A 22267-nucleotide genomic window follows, 5' to 3' on the forward strand; every position below is an offset into this window, starting at 1 on the left:
CTGGGAAGGGCGCCACCGGCTCTCGAGGATAAGCCACGTGGCCTGGTTGTCCCAGGGCGGGCTGCGTGCTGGCCACCTGCTTGCGGGCTGCCAGGAGGACTGCGGGACTGGACAGACACTCAGGCGTGTGTGCGGGCACTTGGGAAGGACGGCTGTCTCTCTGAGTCCTGGCTCGACACGCACAGTCTCTGGGCTCCACACATGGGCGTCTGATCCGTCTTGCCAAGAAGGAGCGGGGAGGGGACCGGGATGTGTCTGAAAAGCAGGGGCCCGGGCCAGGCTGCAAGCACAGGAGCCCCAAACCCCGTGGGGTATTCCTGCCCTGCGCCCAGGGGTGGAAGCGGACAGTGCAGGGCGTTGGCCCCGGGTCCTGACCGGAGATGAGGGGCCTATTTGGGCACGGAAGCTCCTCCGTGGGGAAGGGAGGCATCTTCAGCTTGGTGGCCCTGGATGTGGTCAGCAAAGAGCTGTTTTCTCATTTCCACCCTGAGGGTCCGGCTTGCCTCTTTTGTTCGGGGCAGCCATGGTCTCCAGGTGTTCCCCACGGCAGCCTCCAAACTGGGTCATCAGTTTGGGGGTCACCTCTGCCCATTGAGCCAACCAGAGACAGGAGCGAGGACCCAGGTCCTGGTGGGATAGGGACCCAGGGTCTGGGGGGAGACAGAGACCTGGGGCCTGGGGGACCTGGGGCCTGGGGCAGGGACTCTGGGTCTGGGACAGGGAATCTTCCGGCCCCTCCTTCTCTCAGGGCCTCACCCAGGGTGGTGTGTCAGGCCCTCCTGCGTCTGCCCATCCCCTTGGGGCGCATGTAGGGTGGGGCCTGCCCTGACGTGACACCCGGCCATCACACCTGGGCCTCAGTCTGAGGATATGCAGAGCAGCGCCTGCCATCCAGGGTCTTGCGGGCCTCACCCTTGGTCTACTGGAGCTAGCAGAGGGACAGGCCACCCTGAGAACAGACAGCCCCCCTGGATCAGACACAGCCCCCCTCCCCGGATCAGACACAGCCCCGCCCCCGGATCAGACACAGCACCCCCAGGTCAGGCACAGCACCCCCTGGATCAGACACAGCCCCCCTGATCAGACATAGCCCCCCCCCCCGATCAGACAGCCTCCCCCCAGATCAGACACAGCACCCCCTAGGTCAGACACAGCACCCCCTAGATCAGACACAGCCCCCCTGATCAGACATAACCCCCCCTGGATTAGACAGCCTCCCCCCAGATCAGACACAGCACCCCCTAGGTCAGACACAGCACCCCCTGGATCAGACACAGCCCCACCCCCGGATCAGACACAGCCCCCCACCCCGATCAGATACAGCCCCTCCCAGATCAGACACAGCCCCCGCATTCAGACGAAATCAAAATGACCTTTCTCTGAGAGCCCAGTGCCAGCATTCCTGGCCTGTGGGATCTGTGAGTGTAAGAAATGACCGGTTTAGGGTAAATTTCTGCGCAGCCATAAAAAAGGGAACGCCCCTCAAGGACAGGGTTTGCCTTCCTAGCTGTCTTTTCTTCTTAGATGTGCTTTTTAAAAAATTGATTTTCCGCAGTTGTTGTTTTTTTTTTTTAATGTTATTTATATTGAGAGAGAGAGAAAGAGAGAGAGAGCAGGGAAAGGGCAGAGAGAAAATCCCAAGCAGGCTCCGCACTGTCAGCGCAGAGCCCGACGTGGAGCTCGGACGCAGGAACCCTAAGGTCATGACCTGAGCTGAAACCAAGAGTCAGATGTTTAACTCAGGAACCACCCAGGCGCCCAGTTCCACATTGTTTTTACAAGTAGCTGTGCCGTCATTTTAAATCCCTGTTGTTAGTAGGATCTTTTCTTCCAGCAGATGCTCTAATGTGCCCTCGAAGTCTGGTAGTTTCTGTGTGTGGATCACACGCTCACCTGAGCGGACCCATAAGCTGTGTGGTCTTGTCGCAGACAGCGAGAGCCTGCGTCTGTGTGGACGCCCTGGCTCGTCCTGACTTCCACGGCTGTTTGCCGGCCTCGCGCTTAGGGGCCCTGTGCTGAGGACAGGCGAGGTCTGTCTTGGGGGCCCACGGCTTGTCGGAGGAGGCAAGATAACAAGCCCTTCTCGCCCCACTTCCCAGATGGGGACGGCCCCCACCGGAGAGCTCACCCTGCCCGTGGGGTTTGGGTGCCGTTGGGGGCCTCCGAGGGGCTGCCGGGCAGGAGGTGTGGATTTGGGAGCTTTGAGGAACGCCCTTTCTCTTGGCCTGGCGCCTGCCCTCGCGGTGCCCGCTCGGGAGGGGCTGGGCCCACCATCACATCCCAGACGAGCGTGGAACCTGGGGCCGGGGACCGAGAGGGGCAGACAGGTGCACTGGAGAGAGTGGCAGTCCCCAGCTTTGCAGAGGAACCGTGAGCCCCTGTCCTGGGAGGTGGGATGTCGCCTGCCGCCAGCACTCACGTGGACATTGCCGCAGAGGGGGCCGGCACCTGCACCAGGTGGTGTGGTGGGCAGTGAGGGGACGGGCTGGCCTCCCAGAGACAGGCCTTTGTGAGGTGCTTCTAGGTCTGCAGATGTGACGGGGCCTGATGCTGTGGTCCTTTCTCAGGGCCGACAGGGTCAAGACAGCTGTCCTGGGGGTGGGGGTGCACACCGCGATGACCCGATGGCTTCCAGGCCACCTGAAGAGAGGGCAGGTGTGGTCGGGGTGGCCTGGGCTTGGCGGGGTGGGCACTGGAGCTCTGCAGACCCTGACCTGAGCGCAGCTGTGTATCCAGGTCCCTGACTTCCGAGGAGGACCGAGTATCCGAGGAGAGGTGGCTTCATGGAGACCGCAGCCCAGCTCAGTCACGCCCAGCTGTGGTTTCTGAACTTCATCTCCCCGACTCCAGCAGTAAAAAGCACCCACTTTATTTATTTTATTCCTTAACACCAGCTTCGCGATAGAAAATAGTACGGGTCTTCCTGGCAGTTGGCATGGCAGCTGAACACGTTTTCTGGAATGCGTCTGTTTCTTAAAGTGAAGGCCACTGAGGTAGCTTAGACTCAGTGGCATTTTAGATGAAGCGGCATCTGTCTGTCCTGTCTGTCCCTGTCTCTGCATCCCTCTTCCTCCTGTCGGCCACCTCACGAGTGGAGGTAGCCGGTAGCTCTTGGTGTCCAGTGGGCACCTGGGAAGCAGGATGGGAGGGGGCAGGGCAGAAGGTGGGCCATCCTGTGCCTCTGCCCGAGCCCCTGGCTGCCTTGTGGCCCCCAGGCACATGTGTGGGAGGGCTGTGGCCAGGACAGCCAGTGAGGCCCACGTGCCTGGCGGGGAGAAGCAGCCCAGGGTACAGGGGTGAAGGTCTGGCTCTGGGGATTGAGTGTCTTTTCAGTGTCTTCCCTGCATACAGCCCCCCACCTGCCCCCACCTGCGTGGTCCTGGGATGGGGTCAGGGGCCAGGTATAGGCCGGAGGCCATCTGTCTCGGGTCCCGGATCCAGGCCTGGGGTGGGGAGGTGGAGGTCATGGCAGGCTGTGGGCAGAGGCCCCTCGGCACCAGGCCCCACGTGCCCTCCTAGGCCCCAGCCTCCTGCCTAAATCCCTAGGCCAGGGCAGTGGGGACACAGGCCCCTCCCTGGGTTCTGCAGAGTGACACTGAGCTTGCTTATCTAACCCTTTAGACAGACACCTCCCAAGTCCTCCCTTTCTGTGTCTTTGGATGGGCGTCAGTCTAGGAGCCCCCCCCTCAGCCTAGGGGACCTCCCTGACCCCCTGCCTGCATCTTGCCCATAACTCTGCACCCACCCAGGCCACGCCCTTGCCATGCCTCACCCCACCCAGACTGGCCTCAGGTCCCCTCCAGAGGTCTCCCTGAGGCCACTCTGAGCTGGTGGCCGTGCACGCCTGGCCCTGGCACCGAGGTCACTGTGGAGCACCCATCAAGGCCCAGACCACAGCCGTGAGCATGGTCCAATGTGCTCCCTTCCTGGGAGGGACCGATGGTAGCCTCTCAGCCCGTGTGTAGGGTCTAGCTGTGTGGGCCGAGTCGGGGGGGCATGTCCAGGGCATAGCTCCCAGTGGGGCCCAGGTCTTAGGTGCTGGGAAAGCAGCTTGGAGCAGGGCTGTGCCCTTAGACAGCCCCCGGTGAGGGCAGGACCAGGCCGGACAGGAGAGCCGTCTTCCGGTTCCTGCAGGGCCCTTCTGATCAGTGCGAATCTTTTGTGTGATTGACTTCTTTGGGAGACCTCTCCAGCCCAAGGTCTTCAAGATGTTCTCCCAGAGGCCCTATTTATCTTTCACATTCATATCTACAACTGGGGGATGGATTTTCTGTAGGTGTGAGGCCAGGAGATGCTCCAGGGTCCTCTCAATAGGGTTACCCAGTTCCTGGGGCCACTGTGGTCACACATCGGGTCCCGTGTGTGCCCAGCTCTGACTTGAGGTCTTTACACTGGTCCACACCTGCCCTCTCCGGGCCAGTGCCGCTCGCCTTAGCTAGGGTGCTGCTTGGGGCTGGGTGGGGTCGGAGTCCCGTCTCGCTGTGATTTGGGTGGATGGTTAAGACAGGTGGACACACACACACACACACCCAGCCCGCTGTTTGGGCTGGAGCAGAATGGTTAATTGTGGGACAGGTGACAACTTCACATTGTCCATTGTGTGGGATGGCCCTTCTTCAATAGGTCTTGTAATTTTACTCTCAATGCTTTATGGCTTTTTCGCATGAATTTCGTTTGTTAGAGTTATCCAAAGAAATCTGAATTTTTTTGTGCCATTGTCACTGTTTCTTTTTTTTTTTTTAACGTTTATTTATTATTGAGAGAGAGACACAGAGTGTGAGCAGGGGAGGGGTAGGGAGAGGGCGAGACACAGAATCTGAAATAGGCTCCAGGCTCTGAGCTGTCAGCACAGAGCCCTACGCGGGGCTCGAACCCACAAACCCCGAGATCATGACCTGAGCCGAAGTCGGACTTAACCGAGCTTAACTGACTGAGCCACCCAGGCGCACCTTTATTTGAAATTTCTTTTCTTTTTTTTTTTTTAATGTTTATTTATTTTTGAGAGAGAGGCAGAATGTGAGTGGGTTGGGGCAGAGAGAGAAGGAGGCACAGAATCGGAAGCAGGGTCCAGGCTCCAAGCTGTCAGCACAGAGCCCCACGTGGGGCTCAAACTCACAAACCCCGAGATCATGACCTGAGCCGAAGTCGGTCTCCCAACTGACTGAGCCCCCCAGGCGCCCCCACTGTTTCTGACGCCCATCTCCACTTGCTGGCTTACAGTGGACTTTACTGTGGGCCTGGTGGTGAGGGTCCGTGCAGAAACGTGTCCACTGAGGAACCTCTTCAGATTCTTCAGGGCTCTCCACAAAATTATGTTTTCAGTGAGCAGTAGTGTCTTTTCTTGTTGTTGTTTTGTTTTAACTTTTAAAGACTTTATTTTTTCTAGAGCAGTTTTAGGGTTACAGCAAAATCCAGGAGGTTACAGAGATTTCCCATATCCCTGCCCCACATAGCCTCTCGCGTCCCGGCCAGTGTGGTGCCCTCATGAACCCTACTGACACGCCGCTATCGCCGAGAGCCCCCGTGGGCACTCGGGCCCTCCTGGCGGCGGTGCTCTGTGGGCTGGGACACGTGCGTGGTGACGCGCGTCCACTGTGACGGCCTCCCGCGGCGTCGCGTCACTGCCTGCATGGCCGTGCCTCTTCCCGAATGTCGCGGGGCTGGGATCCTGCCGCGTGTGGCCTGTTCACACGGCCTCCTCCGCTCAGGAGTGTGCGTTTGAGGGCACCCTCCGTGTCCTCTCTCGCTTGACCGCTCATTTCTTCTAGCGTTGAGTCGTATTCCGCTTGTGGACAGACCAGAGTTTGTCAGAGTAGTGTTGACTTTATTGTTTCCTTTCCAAATTCTGTGCCGTCAACTGTTCCTTCGTGTCGTGCTGAGCCGGCAGGGGCCTGCAGGCCGTGCTGAATGGGCAGTGGGTGCCCTCCTGTTGGCCCTGTCGCTGGGGGCCTGCTTTCAGCTTTCAGCATTAAGTTCTATGTTTGCTGAGGGGTTTTGTTTATAAACATCTTTCTTTCTGGGTCATGAAGTTGCCTGTGGTCTAGTTGCAGAGTTGTTCCTAAATCGTGAATAGAATTTACTCTTATGAAATGCTTGTTTTACGAAATGTTTCCCCGTGTCCCATTAACGAGCCACAGTGGTGGACCCTCCATGGGTCGATCAGCCTTGCTTTCTGGAGTGCGCCCAGCGTATCCCTCCTCCTGTGCTGTGCACTGAGTCTAACCGCTGTTGCCTTGTCTGGTCCCTGCGTCTGTGTGCTCAGGTGGGCAGCCCTCCAGGGCTGGGCTCAGGTGTCCCCGCCTTTCCTTCCATGTCTGGTCTTCTGCAGGAGCCCAGTGGGTTGCTCTTGTCTCTTTGATTCTTGAGTAGATTTGCGGGTGAGCCACCCATGCTCTTGAGCCCCCTGATTTGACCTATGGAATCTGTTAGTGACACCCCCCCCCCCCCCACCTCTGAGCCACATGGCCTTGATGGTTCTTGAGGAAAGAACGAGGCGCCCCCTCTGGGCCCTGTGCTCTGCAAGGTTCTGGCGGGACTGGGGAGGCCAGGGTCAGTGGCAACCGGGTGTCGGCAGCAGAGCTTTTGCACAGAGAAAAGGGGTTTCTGCGACCTCATGTGACGAGGCTGTGGGGAGCCAGGAAGGGCTGAGCAGGGTGGCCCTGCCCTGAGGCCCAGGGCAGGTAGCCTCAGAGGTGGGGCGGGCCCTCCGGAGGCAGCCAGGGGGCGCTGGTGGCTGTGGGTGACTCAGAGGCCGCTTTCTTTCCCAAAGTGGAGAGCAGGCGGCAGCCACCTTCCCAGGCCTTGACCTTAAACCTGGTCTGAGGGCACAGTCCCTTTTCCAGCATGAGGGTAATCCCAACTTCCCTGGGGCCTAGGGTCCCAGTGGGATCCCTGCCCCGGCCAGCAGTCCTGCAGTGGGGCTGGAGACTTGGGCAAGCAAGAGAGGGCCAGGGCTGTGGGTGGGGAGGCTTTGGGGAGCAGCCAGGGGAGGCAGAGGCCGGGACCACTTTAGGGTCTCAGCAGGGGCTGGAGGCCACACTTGGTGGGCAGTGGACAGGCGTGGGCTGTGACATGGCATGGAGGGGTGGGGGCGCGGTGGCCCACCAGGCATGCCCTGATGGTTAGTGCTGTGGGCTTGGCCCTGGGGTCCGATGCCCCTTCCCTGCCCACACAGTGTGGTCAGTCTGAGACCTGCAGCCCACCGTTGCTGAAACATGAGGCCTGGGCTGCCCCAAGCTGTGGGCAGAAGCCCATCCCAGTGAGCACGGCAGGATGGCCAGGCTGGCGTCACAGGGAAGGGCAGTGGGGAGCTCTGGCCGGAGTCCACGGGCACTGGCTGGCATCTGCGGGAAGCCCCCAGGCGTTGATCAAAGGTGGGGGGGGGTGTTGGTGGACTCTGCATAGCCCTTGTCTCGTCCCCCCAGGCCAGGACCCACTCCTGTTCCGGCAGGCCCTGCAGACACTGTGGTCCACGCGAGAGCTGCGGCAGGTGAGTGAGCATGGGGGTTGCGTGCTCTCCACTGGCCTCAGTGGGCCGCCCTGTCCGGATGTTCTGGCAGACACGTGGGGGCTGGGGCTTGGGGTGACACCCACTAGACACTGGTAGACACAGACCCCTGGGGCTCAGAGCCGGAGGGAAGGGCCTGCGGCCACCATTCGGCTTCCGCACAGCACAGGGGTCCCAGTGGGCCATGACCACCTGTGTGCCAGGTGGGGCCCGGGTACTCACTGGTTCACACTGGCCTCGCCCATGGCCTCCTCTCCCAGGGACAGCCTGTCGTCCAGCAGGAGGCGGTGGGCTTGGCAAGGAGGCTGCTTGGTGGTGGCCTGTGCCTGGAGGGTAGCTTTGTCCCTGGAGTGGGACTGCCTGACCCTCGGGCCCCGTGCCCTGTACTTGGCTCCCCTGGGGCAGCAAAAGAGTGAAGTCGCCCTAGTTCCCAGGGAGGACACAGAAGTCACTGCTGTGAAGGCTGGAGGGATGAGGCCCGAGTCTAGTGTCGGCCTTGCCTCCTGCCGCCCAAGGAGGGCCAGGCCCACGGGGGCAGGTGTCCAGAGCAGGCGTGCTGCAGGAAGGGGCCGCAGGCTCGTGCGGGAGCCGTGTCTGTGAGCTGTCCAGGGTTAGGGTGCTCCCCGGGCCCGCAGCTTGCTTGGTGATGCCGGGAGGACCTGTCCCTGGCTAATGGGTCAGCCAGACTCCTGGGGCCACCACGTATGTCTGTGTCGGGGGACAGGCCTGGGCTCCTCCACTCCTGAGCCAAGTGCTTAGGCTTCGAGCAGCCAGTTCAAGCTGGACGAATCCGAAGTTTTCTGCAAGTCAAAAGCTCTCTTCAATTTTGTAACGGTGGCTTCGGGATCAAGACTGAAGCAACATGACCGTGCTGTCTGGCGAACAGATTCTCTAACTCAAGTCGCCCCCGCGTGTCTGGGACGCGTCTCCCCTGGTCACTGTGGCGTTTGTGAGTTTTTGTCTCTGTCTGTTTCTGGTGAACTAACCTCATACAAGGTGTTCCTTCGTTCCTGTCCCTGGAGCAGCTGGCGGAAGACAGGAATTACTTGTTCGTCCAGAGTCTGGGAGAGGGAAGAGCGCACAGTCCTCCCCGGGGGGTCTTGGGCAGGGGGCGGGGAGGCGGGGGACCCAGGCCTGTTCAGAGTTTCGCTTCTGGTTTATTTCCCCAGGAAGCTTCCGTTTCTTCTGTGTCATCATGGCTGCTGGCCAGGCTTTCCGAGGGGGGCAGTGCAAGCCCCCAGCTCGAGCTGTAGTGCTGCCCCCGGGGCTCTGCTTTTGGCGTCTTCGCTGTGGCCAGCATGTGGGCGTGGCTGGTGCCGCTGGGCACCACCGCTTGTCGGACGTCGTCCTTACTCTCCGGTCCTTCTTTCCCAGGCGCTCGCCCGCAGCGGTGCGTTTCCCTCCAAGTTCCCTTGGTCACGAGTTTTGAGGTGGAGAAAGCCGCTGTCCCTCTTCCCTGTTTTCTGATTTTCATTATGTTGTCTCATTCGGCCAGCAGGTTACTTATTTCCAAGCAAACACAGGTGTGTGTTTTACCTTTTGTTACTCGTTTCTGTCTGTGAAGGGTCACGTCCGTGAATTTTCATTTTTGGTGCCAGCGAGGCCTGCTGTGCATGTGCCAAGGAACTGCGTCGGCTCCCAAAGCCCCTGGCTGGAGGGACACGTGCTGTCCCCTGGCTGACCACAGGGAAGTTTCAGGGTCCCCAACAGAACAGCACAGGGAAAGTGGGGGTTGGGCTTGGAGAACCGTGTGAGGGTTTGTGGCACAAAGAGGAAGGGGGCAGGCTGGTGTGGACTGGGGCCTGGGGCGGGGGACGGACAGTGGGGTTGGGATGCCCTCAGAGCCCCCTGAGTTGGGACGGCAGGAGCGATGGCCAGCACAGGAGGGGTGAGCAAACTGGAAGGACGGTACTCCTTGGAGCAGGGCCCCCAGGCAGCAGGCACCTGGGAGCTTGTGAGAAACTCAAGTTCTCGGGCAGCCCTGCCTGTTTGAACAGGTCCGTAGGGGCTCTGGCGCCGCTTCAGCCCCAGGACCATGTGGGCACAGAAGCCGGTGACGACGGGGCACAGGCCCCTGCCGGGTGGCAGCGGTCAGGGGGCAGGAGGGAAGGAGACCCGGGACCCAGGCCGAGGAGGGACCAGCACAGGAGCAGGGCCTTGGGGCCTACGCTTAGATCCTCTAGGACGAGGGGCAGCAGATGGCCCATGGGTGCTGGACCTAGTACCTGAGGGGCACCCTGGAGGCCACAGGGGCCAGAGGGGCGGGAAGGGCTCTCAGACCCCAGCCTGGTCCCTGTTCTCAGACCTTTCACTGTCGTGTTGTGGCCGTCACTCACGGTGACTGTTCCCTGTGTGCTTTGTGGGGTTTCACGTGGGCTCATCTTACCGAAGCTTCTTCCCCTGGTGGCGAAGGCCCAAGTATGTCTGCAAAGTAGTTAAGGAGCGATGGTGTTTTTTTCCTGCCAGCTCCTGCCGGGTGTCACCAATGCGGGTCCTTGTGACGTGGAGGCCCATGTGTTGGAGGGGCTTCCTGGGACTCCTGGAGCCCAGGCAGCCCACCGAACTGGGATTGGCCCACCCTTTCCCTGTGGCACCCCGTGGAGGGTGCTGACCGCACAGCCCTGGGCCCTCAGAGGCCTCCTTTCCCACAGACGCCTCTCCTTTCCTGGGCGTCTACAAAGAGAGACTTGCCTGGCTTCCTGAGTTCACCCAAACGCTTGAGGGGAAAGTCTGCATTTCATTTTTGGTAAGCAAGTCAGATTGCTCAAGTACTGTGGTCTTAAAATTACATTCAAACCAAGTGGGTGTTTGCTCTAAGTGTCCTGGGGAAGCATCGTCCACACCGTGGATGCCAGGGCTGTGGCCCATGCCCCAGTTCTGCACCCTGCCTGCTGCCCACTGCTCTGTGGGTGGGCCCCTTGACCTGTGGGCTGTTGGGTGCTGTCTGAGCACAGCAGAGGCACATGTGTGGGAGAAGGCACGCACAGACAACGTGGGTGACTCTCGGAGCTCCAGACATAAGAGATGCCTTGCAAGGAGAGGGTTCTGGCCCAGCCTGGCCCCGAGATGCTCTCAGGGCAGAAGCGTGGGAAGGGCCGTGGGGCCAACAGCAGAGGGGGTCTGTGCCTCCCTGGTGACTTCCCCTCCACTGTTGCTTAGTCACTGGCAGTGGAGGAGTCTGTGGACCAAGTTTGATCAGCAGAACCGTGGGGAGGTCACTGGGGGCTTCCAGAAGGCCTCCTCTCTCCAGGGGAGATGCCAGAGTGCAGCAAGGAGGTGCCTGGGCCCTCACTGGTGACACAGCATAAACGAGGCCTGTAACCCCCGGTGGGGCTTGGTACCTGGGCAGGTGAGTGTCACCTCCACAGTGCTCCCAGGCCCTTTTCTTTTCTTTTTTTTTCTTTTTTTGTTTAAATTTTTTAAACGTTTATTTATTTTTGAGACAGAGAGAGACAGAGCATGAACAGGGGAGGGGCAGAGAGAGAGGGAGACACAGAATCTGAAACAGGCTCCAGGCTCTGAGCTGTCAGCACAGAGCGCGATGCAGGGCTCGAACTCATGGACCGTGAGATCATGACCTGAGCTGAAGTCGGACGCTTAACTGACCAAGCCACCCAGGCGCCCCTCCCAGGCACTTTTCACGGGAAGGGACAGAGCCAACTCCCAGACACAGAGGGCAGAGTCCTTGGCCCAGGGTGCCAACAATGGGCAGCGGCCATCGTGGAAGGACATGCCCGCTCACTCCCCTTCGGCTGGCTACCACGAGGTTCCACCACAAAGGGCAGCTGGGTGAGCCCGAAGGAGGGAGCCGGCCCCAACAGTGGACTACGGAGCGACCCTACTGGGAAGGGGTCTGTGAAACCTACCGGGGCTGGGCAGCCACACCTGGCTGGAAGGGTGGTGGTGCCCTTGGAAGAGTCTTCCTTTTCGTGGTGCCTGGTCAGCAGGCACCCAGCTCAGAGCTGGAAGGTCGGTCCTGCGCCTGGTTCCTCCTTCCGGCCCCCTGCCCTGCCCCAGGGCTGGCCGCTGCACACCCTCTGTCCGGCTGGTGGCAAGGGGCCAGGCAGGTAGAGACTGCCCAGCGGAGAAAGGAGACGAGGCGTTTACCTGAGCTCACCTTGCGAGCGGAAGAGCTGACTGGCTGGCGACTGTAAGGCCAGGCCCCGGCCACACGGCCTCCCTGCTTTGCTCTGGGAGCCTCTCGGAGCTGTTCTTCGGGGGCCCTGAATGGGCACCACACGTGAAGAAATTAGGACCAAAATCCAGGGCCGCATCCTTCTAGATCTTTCCGTCCATGAGCAAGAAAGTGGCGGTGGTTCGGCCTCAGCTGTCTTCTTTCACACGTTCCTGGAGGGTGGGGGACAGTGGCCCCTGCGGGTGCCCCCAGGCTCCTTGAGACGGGCGTGTGGCCCGCGCATCCCAGAGAGTGTCAGTATTTCAGGTTGTCCTCAGGGTGCTCTCTGTGTGCAGGTCTTCCAGGACAGCCGGGGCCTCACCTCCAGGCTGCTTACGAGTAGCCTCAGGTGTCCGGGTGTCTGTTTCCTGAGCTCACGGCCGAGACCCTGACCCTGAAGCTCTGCCTGGAGGGGGGCCCGAGACAGGCCTCTGTAGCTGCAGCAAGTTCTTGACTGCAGGGTGTCTCACGACTGAACGGCCGAGTCAGGCAGAGTGGAGAGCCAGGGCTGGGTGCAGTGTGGCCCTCACCCGACACCCCACTTGCTTAAAAGTCCATCAGGAACCACTGTTCTCCTGAAGACACATTTGGGAGAGAACAGCACACGTGTTCCTGGTGTTTCTCTTTTCAGCTCATACGTGTTTCCAAGCCTTTGGCAGTGCAAGAGGTAGAAAAGTGAATCAAAGACCTTTTCCAGTTTGGCTTTTTCTCTTCTTTCTTCTGTTTCCTGTTGCTTGCTGGCCCCGCCAAGGAGTCACTGTGTCTGAAGGACCAGTGCCAGGTCCTCGGCGTGCCGCACGAGTAGTTGGGGCGAAGCCGAATGAACGGAGCCTCTCAGATGGGTCCCGCCACCCTTGGCCTGACTCAGGGAACATGCCCTCTGTCTTTACGGGACCGTCGGTGTGGACGGTGGCTGCCACCCAGGGCCAGGGGCATGGCGGGTCAGACGAGGACCCCGAGGATGGGAGGACAGTGCTGACCAGCCCCAGTCCCCCCTCTGAGCAGACCACGTGCTGGGCCGCGCAGGTCGGGGCAGGGTTTACCAGGCGGATTTGCGCTCAACAAAGAGACAGTGAGGTGCTGTGTCTCCGCAGCTCCGGGAAGAGGCCTGGCGGGGGTTTGCTGCCCTGGATGACCCACTGACCGGACTCCTGGACATGCTGGAAGGCAGCCAGGCCTGGCAGCGGAAGGGCCCCTCCCTGGAGGCCTGGGTAGTCTGTGAGCTGCACCGCTGGCTGCAGGCACGGCCACTCCCTGCGTCGGCCCAGGTGAGCCCTGCCCACGGCCCCACCAGCCTCGCCCCTTCCACCCCCTTCATAGCTCTCAGCCTGGTGGGCTCCACACCTGCCTGACCTGGCCCGCTGAGCTCGTTCACCCCTGGTGGGCAGGGGCCGCTGCCTTCGGACTGACTATGCTCCCGGGTCTGTGGGCTTGACTCTCAGCTTCCCCACAGTCACACATCTCCCTCGTCTGTGCTTCTGTCCCCCAGGCCTTGCCTGCCTGGACTGTCCACCGTAGGCACAGGGTTGAGGTGCTGGACTTCTACCCCGGCACCATGCTCCAGCTGCAGCCCCCCACTCCCCGGCTGAGGCTGGCTCTCTGGTCTCCCAGCACAGCTCAAGGCTGCAACAGCTACAGGCCCGTGCAGTCAGGGTCCTCGCCAGGAGCCCCCCTAGTCTCGTGGAGCCACTGGTCAGCATCTTCCAGCTGCAGGACGCAGACCGGAGGCCCCTGCTGACTCACATCCACCAGCTCCACCAGGAGGGCAAGTTCAAAGAAGTGAGTGTGACGCCCATGTACACCGGGGCTGGCAGGGAGGGGCTCAGGGGCCAGGTCTGCACGTGGGGTCAGTGGAGCAGGCAAGAGCTGGGCTGAGGGGGCTCACAGGGTCCACCCTGGGAGTGTCCTCTCCACCCCTCCACTATGGGAGTGCTGCAACGGGGACTCTGGGTCTGGAGCAGAGGGTCTCAGGGATCAGCCACCCCAGGAGCCCAGCTCGGGGCTGTGCCATGCACTGGGGTCCTAGGAACCCCTCACACTCACCAAACTGGAAAAGAGTCTGGGAGCAGCACCCCCGCCCCTACGCCTGGCTCTCTGGTGCAGCACCTGGGGTCCTTCCTCCTGGGTGTTCACTGGGTCCTCAAATGTGGTCAGCAGCCCAAGGACACCCTGGCTTTGGCCTGGAAGCCCTGTGGCAGAACCGCTTACCTGAGCCGCTGCTGTCCAGTCTCACATGTCAGTTCCCAGAAACACTCGGGGGGGCTAAGAAGATCAGGGGTGCGGGCGTCCCTCTGCCCACACTTGCCACCCCTCGAGCCTCGATCAGACAGCTGGACCTCCCACACCCTCCCAGCCCAGAGCCTCCCAAGTGGGGAGCTTTGCCAGGGAGCACCCACATGACCCCACAGGGTTCCCCCTTCTCCCTCCTGCCTCTGCCCAGGCCCACTCGCAAGGTCCCTTGGCCTCAGTGTGATGTGGCCTGGGGACCAACAGCCCAGTTCCCTCTGGGCCCAGCCGCTTCCAGCTGCTGGCTTTGTATCCTTGTTGGGGGTCCTGCAGCCACACCCACACCAGGCCTGGGGACTGGCCGATTTGCTCCTATTCTAACAGCGGGGTCTGGAAGAGCCCCCTGAGAGCCCTCATGCTGTGTCTGCCACCTCCTTGCGCCTGTCAAGGGGCCTGCCCTGGAGTGAAGGGGCCTCGCTCTGGGTGGCACAACTCCTGCTATTTGTCGTTCTGTTGGACCAGGTCCCCACAGCGGTGGTGCCCCTGTGAGGGTCAGACACCCCGAGGGTCCTTTTGGCTCCTTGCAGGTACTAGGCTGGGCAGGACCCCAACCTACCTGTTTCAGTGTTTCCCAGGACCAGCCGCTCAGCATGATGCTCATGGTTTTGGGTTTTTTTGCAGAAGTTCCGCGTAGGGCACAGCACTGGCACTTTGGGGCACAGGTGACCAGTTATGACAGCAGAGAGTCCTCTAGCGCATGTGATGCTTTGGGATGTGGGGCCATGCCTGGGACGGGTCATGGCTCCCTTATCCTGGGAAAGCCTGGGTCAGGAAGAGCAAATGTGGAAACGTGGGCTTAGTAGCTGCAGGTCTCTGGGTAAGAGCTTGCGGGGCTCTGGAGGTCTTGGTGGGTTCGTTGGGTCTCCTTTATGAGTCCTACCAGCTCTCATTTAAGTCCAGAAGTTTCCGAGAGGAGGTGGAGGCTGGCCACGAGCACTGGGAGTGACTTGGGTCTGCATGAGGTAGTAAGGAGTGGGGGGTCTGTGGTGAGCAGGGAGGGGCGGCTCTATGGTGGGGGTGGGGCGCAGCTCTGAGCTGTTGCTGCAGGCACAGGGGCCCCCATGACATCTCTGTGCCCTGAGATGTGAAGGTCGCAACACAGGGAGAAGTCCTAGGCTGTGCAGCTCAGCGGGGCACTCTTGCTATGTCCCAGGTCCAGTCCCGGGGGTGTCCAGGGGCTCACTCCTGGCTCACCCCTCCCACTGCCCAGGGGCGCTGCTCCCCATGCCTCGGTGGGCACCGAGGCAGGACCCCAGACCTGCCCCACGGGGGGCCTTCCTCCCCGAGGGGCCAGTCCCAGTGAGGAGGCTCATTGCCATTTGGGCCTCACCTGGACCGCCAGTCCTGCACCCTCAGAGGTGTGGGCCATGTGTTGGCGACTGTCATGCCCGGCCCTGGGCTCTTGTCTCGAGGCTGGTGAAGGGCGCTGAGAAACCAAGATGGCCACGCCAGGGACAATGTGGCTGGGGCTTCGCTCCTGTGGCGCAGGGCCATTCTCCGCAGGCTGAATGGGCGGCTGGGCTTGCAAGAATGCGGGAGGCAGAAGGCAGGCTAGTGTTTCGGTGTCTTCTGTTACACCCGAGCCTTTCAAAGAGTGTCTAGGGCCGGCTGAATGCGCCTCCCTCGCGCTCCAAGGCAGGAATCCCAACACAAAGGGGGCTCTTGTCCCGCACAGGCCCCTTCTGCGAAGAAAAGCCATTGTCCCCAAGCGGGGCCGCCCGGCAGGCGGTGCATGCTCCAGTGCCCACCGCCGCGCCCGGCGAAAGGGGCCGCATTCAGGCCTGTCCGCTCGGATTAGCAGGGACTCACGACTTAATGTGCACCGATATTTCATGTCGAGGGCGGCGGCTGGCTCCAGGCGGGATGAATGCCCGCTTTTGTCTACTGAGTTATTTTATTTACATTTTTTAAACAGCTTATCAAGGTAAAAAGATAGCTTTGCTTCAGGGGGAAGAAAAAAAAGCCCCTTGGCTCCAGGCCCGAGCTGAGCTGTGGAGGTGGGAGGCAGGCCCGTCCTGGGTCTGAGGCTGCCGAGTCTGGGCTTGGCTGCCTGGGCACCTGCCCGGCCTCCAGCCCCATGGAGTGGACAGCCGGGAGGAGGTGGGGGGTGGCCCATGAACGCTCCTCCCACGGCAGCCACCCCGGCCCCTCTGGGTTTTCTGAGTTGTTTTCCCCAAAGGCAGCAGTCCCGGAGTCTGTCTGGCCAGAGGTTTCCACAGCCTCCCCCTGACTCAGCTGGCATCTCTCTTCTTAGAGGCCTCCATGCAAAGGCCAGGAAGGCCTGGGAGGCGCCAGGGGCCCGGTCCTCCGCAGTTTCCTTCCGTGGGGTCTCAGCCCCTCCCACCTTCCCTGTCACAGGTGCCTGTGTCAGCAGGTGATGTGCCTGCACTCTCTCATGTGAGCAGGCCATGGGTGTGCCTGTCCTCTCAGCAGAAGCTCAGACAGAAAAATGACCAGAGACAGATGCTAAGCCCACCTCATGGCAATGAAACAACTACATACAGCACCCGCCCCGACCAAGCCCCAAGACAGAAGCCAGGCCCCGGGGGCTTCCTGCTGTCAATCATCCCCGCCAGGTCACCGAGACCACACCCCCTGGCTGCCCCTTTCCTTGTCCTGTGCCACCCCACCCAGCCTCCAGGTACAGAGGTGCAGGTGCAGAATGAGGGTACCTCCCAAACTGTCCCTGGGGGGTGTCTGCGGCCATCCAGCCCTGGCACGCTGGCCATACCCTGCAGCTTCCACAGAGGCCACGTGGCTGAGAGAGGGCACCCTGGGTGCTAGGAGAGCTTGGGAGGAACCAGGGAGCAGAGAGGGGCCATGCTGAGCACTCTGAGCCCTGTGTGGCAGTGTCATTGTGCGGCCAGGTGGGCTGTGCACCCGGCCACACATGTTAGGCCTGAGCTGCCTGCCTAGGATGGGTGGGCTGGGCTCTGAGCACCACCCCCCCCCCCCCCCGACCTCAGCCAGTGGGCATCACTGACCAGGACCCTGGTGGCAAGGCGGCAGGTGAGAGGGTTGGGGTTGGCGCCGCAGGCTCCTCGGGGGGAGGGAGGCCCTGCCGGCAGAGCGGGGGCACCCTCAGGGCTCTAGGCTGCCCTGTAAGGCGAAGCTCCTGCTTCTGTGAAGGGCAGCGCCCAGCCTCCTGTGGCAGCCTGACCTGACACCCAGACCACCATTCCAGGCTACCCCCTTCCCAAGCCTGAGGCCTCACCCCAGGAGTCAGAGGGGTTGTTGGAGAGTGGGGGGCTCAGGATCCCCCCCAGACCCCAATGAGGGCTGGAGCCTAGAGACAGACGAAGTCTTGTCCCTAGAGGAGCAGGAGCCACAGATGATGGGGGCCGATACCCCAGCAGAGGTAGTGAGGGGAGAAGGAGGGCATCTCTGCCGCCCCCTGCCCCTCGCCTCGTGCGCCCCCCCCCTCCCAGGGTCACTGGCTCATGGCCCGGTCTGGAGGATGGGAGGGTCTCAGACCCCCAGGTATCCCTCCCCACAGCCCCTTCTCGGCCGTGGCGTGGCCCGACCAAGCGCAGGTCCAGGTGTCGACGGCGGAAGAAGCACCGCAGGTGGCAGTGTTCCGACCACCCCAGTTTGTGAGCTCGGTGCGCGGGGCCACCGGGGTATGCACGCTAGCCTTCCCGGGTGGGGGTCTGGCGCTCCCTCAGTTCTCAGGGGGCCTCCCATCCAGAAAAGACAAGGTCCCCGTGGGCGGGAGGCACCTGCACCCCTCCCACCGCCCTGAGCCCCTCCCCAGGCCCTGCCCCCCCTCGAGTCCCTCCTCCAGCTCTGGCCCCTCCCCCTGCGCCCTCTGCGCCCCCTGCGCCCCCTGCGCCCCTGCCCCCGCTCGGCGCCCCTCGCGGCCCTGGCGGCCGAGCTCCTGGACAGCAGCCAGGCTGTGGAGGCGCCGGGTCAGCGCTGCGCAGGGAAAGGCCCCTGGCCCTGCGCCCCCGCCCCGCGCGGTCCGCGGCCGGAGGCCGGAGCGAGCCTTTCCCAGGCCGCTATTTTGGTCCTTTGTGTGAGCTGCGTGGGGCGGGGCGCCCGGCTGCTCTGCCGGTTATTTTTGCTCATAATGGGAGCGCGATGTATGGAAATTATTAATAGCAGCCCGGTCAGCGCTACGTGCGGGCGCTCAGGGCCCCGGGCGTTCTCTATGCTGAGTCGGAGGAGGGTCCCTGCGGCCGATCGGCCGCCCGCGGGCAGGGTTCTCAGCTGCGCCCACTACCCTCCCGTCCTCACCAGGAAGCGGTGGGTTCAGAGCCTCTCTTCTGTGGACCCAAGGGGGCAGCTCTGTGCTTCCCCCAACACACTCAGGCCACACCACGGCCTACTCCGGCCTCTCGTCCTGGGGCCAATCCGACCTTTTGGACAGAGAGTCCTGCGCTCATTAGTCGTTTTGGATTGCACACACAGTATGCCTTGTGGAAAGCGCTCAGAGGCCCCTGCACTTCAGGGCCACAGGCCCCCAGGCCTCAGGGTGCACAGAGGCAGGGGTCACCAACCCTGGCCCCTGGCTGTGAGCACGGTGACTGGCCTGCCAGGCTCTTGCAGGTGGATGGCAACTGGTGGGAGGTACGGGGCAGGTGAGAGCGGGTATGTGGAAGCAGAGCCTGGGGGTAGGTGACAAAACTACTTCTTGTCTGCCCCCCCTCGTTCTCTATCCACTCATCAGCACCCCCTGGCCAGAGCCACTTGGGCCCAGCACCCACCCTGATGCCCTATCCAGCACCCACCCTGATGCCCTATCCAGCAGGCCACACCCCAGCCTGGTAGGGCCCATGGGTCATTCCCACCTGCCCCACCTCTTGTGGAACCTGACTCAGCCGGGGGGGGGGGGGGGGGGGGCAGGGTTGCTTGTCTGCCAGGAGGCTTCTGGGTTCCAGGCCCCTTGGACCTGAACAGGCCTGTCCTGTGCCCCAGTGACAGAGGTGTAGAGGGTGGGAGCCCCCCCCACCGTGGCGCTGCCCGTGCCCCACCAGGGCCCGTGTACTTTGTGGAACCTGCTCCATTTCTGATTGCCAGGCTGTCGTGCTGGGCTCCAGGCTGAAGTTGCAGCCAGCACTTGATGTTGAAAAGGTAAGTGTCTTTCTCACGTGAGTTTTGTAGGTCCCAACGTGGATGAAGCCCAGGTCTCCAGAAACATGGTCTGGAGGTGGAGGGTCTTGTACCAGTGAGCCCTGGCCTCTGCTGTTCACAGGGTGGGGCTGGGGTGCTAGAGGGCAAGGGTCGCATGTGACCACCTGACCCTACTCGGAGGGCCCAAGGGGCGTGCCCAGGAGGGCAGTCATTGGGCTCAGGTGTGGTATGCTCCGAAAGTGGTGGCCAGAGGGGCTCTCGGGAATGGAGCTCTCCGTGAGGACCACCCCCATGGTTCCAGCCTGGCTGATGGGACCCCATCCAGTCTGGGCTCCAGGCAGCCTGACCTATGTGGTCACATGGAGAGGAAAGGAGGTGAGGTGGGGTCTAGTGTAGGGACCACTAGAAGGGGGCTTTGTTGAGGCCTGACTTTTGCGGTGGAAACGGCCCGAGTGTCCAAAGGGCCAGTGCCACCGTCAGGGGCTGCCTCCAAGGTTCCCTGAGGGCTCAGCTTGGGGCTCTCATGGGCTCATGCACTCACGGGCACTAGGAGTAGGCATGCCATCTGTGCCAACGAGGAGGCATTTCTGGGCCATCGGGCTACTGCCCACGTTGGCCTCCCTCCTGCCCCCTGCCCCCAGTTCAGTGAAGACAGGAGAAACAGCTTCCCCAGGTTCCCCTTGCCTCTTGGGGCCTCCAGGCCTTTGTAATGGAGATGAAAATGACCACAGAGCCCAGGCCGAGCCCCAGGGAGCTGTGGGGCCTGCATGTGTGGGGGCGAGATGCTCAAGCGCAGGGCATGGGCTGGGCTGCCTGCATCGTGCCCCAGGAGCCACTATGGGGGCACTCACACTCTTGGATGGGTTGGAGGTGAGTCTGGGGTCTCAGCTGGGGGTGGAGGTGCCAGGTGCCCACAGGGCTGTGGCCTGAGGACGTGCTTCCCCACAGATGTGCACCCCACTGCTCCTCCAGGACAGAGTGAGCCTCGTGGAGCGTTATGTGGCTGGCTTCCCGGACCTCCAGAGGAGGCTGCTGGGCCTCCTGGACTCCTGGTGCCGGCCCGGCTTTGACATCGGAGTTGTTGCCAGGTGAGCCCTACGGGGGCCCAGGGTGGGGTGAGGGGGGCAAGCACAGGGGAAGGCCACACGCATGGCCCTCACAAGTCGCAGCCGGGTCGGCCAGCGAGGGGCCATGCCTGCCAGGGACCAGATGAGAGACGGTTACCACCCTCGAGCGAACAAAAACAATCCTCCGCATCAGGTGGATGACTTCTTACCTGGTTCCGGAAGTCACGCTGCTTATCCATTCACTCATTCCTTCATCCCTTCGCAGGATAAATCTCCAGGGACGGGTGTGGAGCCCATGTGGATAGCCCACGTGCCTGTATATGTGACGAGAGGGTGTCACCTGGGTGTGGGGCACGGGGGTGGCAGCTGGCGGGAGAACATCTTCTTGCCACACGTGTTGAGGGGGGCACAGGGGTCAGCAGCTCCTGGAGGTCTGTGAAGGCTCCTTGAGCCACCCGCCCATCCGCAGGTAGTAGTGGCTTGATCCTGGCTCCACGAACTACTCAGCCCTGGGACCCCCCGGCTGGAGATCCAGACCTTGGGCTCTGGGGCAGACCTCCCTGGACCTATGAGCAAGTCACTTCACTCTCTGGGTTTCTTTCCTTGTCCCTAAAACTGGACTGATTTTGCTGTCTCAAGGGTTGTGTGACTTAAATGCTGGGAATCAGGCAAACCCACACAGCCCCGGGCCGGGCTCGTCCAGCGCTGGCTCTCCTCCCTGTCATTACGGATTTGAAAAGTGACAGAGTGGCGCCCAGCTGGCCCAGTCAGTGAAGCATGCAACTCTTGATCCCGGGGCCATGAGTTTGAGCCCCACATTTGGCGTGGAGATTACTAAAAAAAAAGTGGCTTGAACAGTAAACAACGACTTTAAAAAAAGGGTGGGGGGACACAGAGCAAATAAGTGAACATACTGTGGGGCCAGGGGCCAGAGTCCCATATGGAGAAGGGACATACATGGATGGACAGTGGGACGGTGAGGAAGGCCCTGTGTGGCTGGATTTAGCTGAGGATATTGGTTTAAATCAATGATTTTTTAAAAATTTCCTGGGTCTTAAGACACCTGGGTGGCTCAGTCCAACTCTAGATCTCGGCTCAGGTCGTGATCTCACGGTTCATGACTTTGAGCCCCACATTGGGCTCTGTGCTGACAGCTTGGAGCCTGCTTGGGATTCTCTCCCTCCCTCCCTCCCTCCCTCCCCCCATTTTTCTTTCTCTCTTATAAATAAATAAATAAATAAACAAACAAACAAACTTAAAAAGAATAGTTCAGAAAAAATTTTCCTAGGGCCTAGAGAAAGGGAGGGAGAGGGAGAGAGAGAAAGAATAACAAGCAGGTTTGGCACCATCAGCACAGAGTCCGATGTGGGGCTTTAGCTCACGAACCGTGATCATGACGAGCTGAGATCAAGAGTCAGATGCTTAACCGACTGAGCCCCCAGGCGCCCCTATAAACGCTAGGTTTTAAAAAGTGCTTCTGGCTGATAAATACAAGCATTTATTATTGTGTCTCTGCCCCAAAATGAAGAAGACATTTTAAGAGAAGGAGAGGCAGCGACAGCAGGGGGTCCAAGAGCTGGTGGCAGGTGGTCAGGTAGAGCACTTAGGCTGGGAAGCTGACCTGTGGCCACCAGGAGCATGTGGGGTCCAACGCAGAGCCCGAGGAGGGCCCTCAGCGGTCAGCCGGTCCTTGGGGACCCTGGGCCGAGGTGTCTGCAGAACACAGAACAGAACTCTTTGCAATCAAAAATTTAACAGCAAAGTGAAAAGCACAATAGAAGTTTGGAAGATAAATTTGAAGATGTCTTCGAAAAAGTACAAAACAGATAAACAGAATGAAAATCAGAGAGAAAAGGTTAAAAGTAGAGATCTTGTCAAGAAGGCCCGGCATCCAAGTAACGGGAACCGCGGTCCCGAGGCGCCCGGCTTAGCGGGTCTGCGGGGCGGCCTGCATGGGTGAGACGCACACTGCAGACCCCAGGAAGAGCAGGGATCAGGCGGGATTCCAGGAGCATCACCTGCCCGGACCCCAAGGTCTCGGCTCAGCCGAACCCTCAAGCCGGCGCGGGGCAGAGCTCAGGCGCACACCAGCTCTAGCAACTTCTGTGGGTGTGTGCTGAGCTGTCAGCTGGGGGAGTGAGGAGGTGTGTCCACCGAGTT

General features: G+C 61.0%; 1 protein-coding gene and 1 long non-coding RNA gene across 9 annotated transcripts in view; one reads left to right on the forward strand and one right to left on the reverse strand.

Moving 5' to 3' along the window:
• EXD3 (exonuclease 3'-5' domain containing 3) overlaps positions 1 to 22267 on the forward strand; it is an 80606-nt gene that overhangs the window by 20331 nt on the left and 38008 nt on the right. For 6 of the 8 annotated variants that reach the window (XR_008290788.1, XM_053204296.1, XM_027051009.2 and 3 more), the window contains 5 exons: positions 7425 to 7489; positions 12776 to 12949; positions 13293 to 13460; positions 18987 to 19040; positions 19989 to 20128. Coding sequence is in view for 7 of the 8 variants with exons in the window: in XM_053204296.1 (XP_053060271.1) it covers positions 7425 to 7489; positions 12776 to 12949; positions 13293 to 13460; positions 18987 to 19040; positions 19989 to 20128 (601 nt within the window). In the remaining variant the exon portion in view is untranslated. Of the gene's footprint in view, positions 1 to 7424; positions 7490 to 8231; positions 8457 to 9314; positions 10254 to 12775; positions 12950 to 13292; positions 13461 to 18986; positions 19041 to 19988; positions 20129 to 22267 lie in introns of those variants that run through there. The other 2 variants (XM_053204298.1, XM_027051012.2) reach the window with 2 other exon arrangements.
• Positions 5022 to 17372, reverse strand: LOC128312027 (uncharacterized). Its single transcript, XR_008290794.1, has 2 exons — positions 15298 to 17372; positions 5022 to 14729 (listed from the first exon to the last, which is right to left on the reverse strand). It is a non-coding gene; the product is annotated as an uncharacterized LOC128312027 (long non-coding RNA).

This window comes from Acinonyx jubatus, chromosome D4 (genome assembly GCF_027475565.1).
Source record: "Acinonyx jubatus isolate Ajub_Pintada_27869175 chromosome D4, VMU_Ajub_asm_v1.0, whole genome shotgun sequence".
In the NCBI taxonomy this organism is placed as follows: domain Eukaryota; kingdom Metazoa; phylum Chordata; class Mammalia; order Carnivora; family Felidae; genus Acinonyx; species Acinonyx jubatus.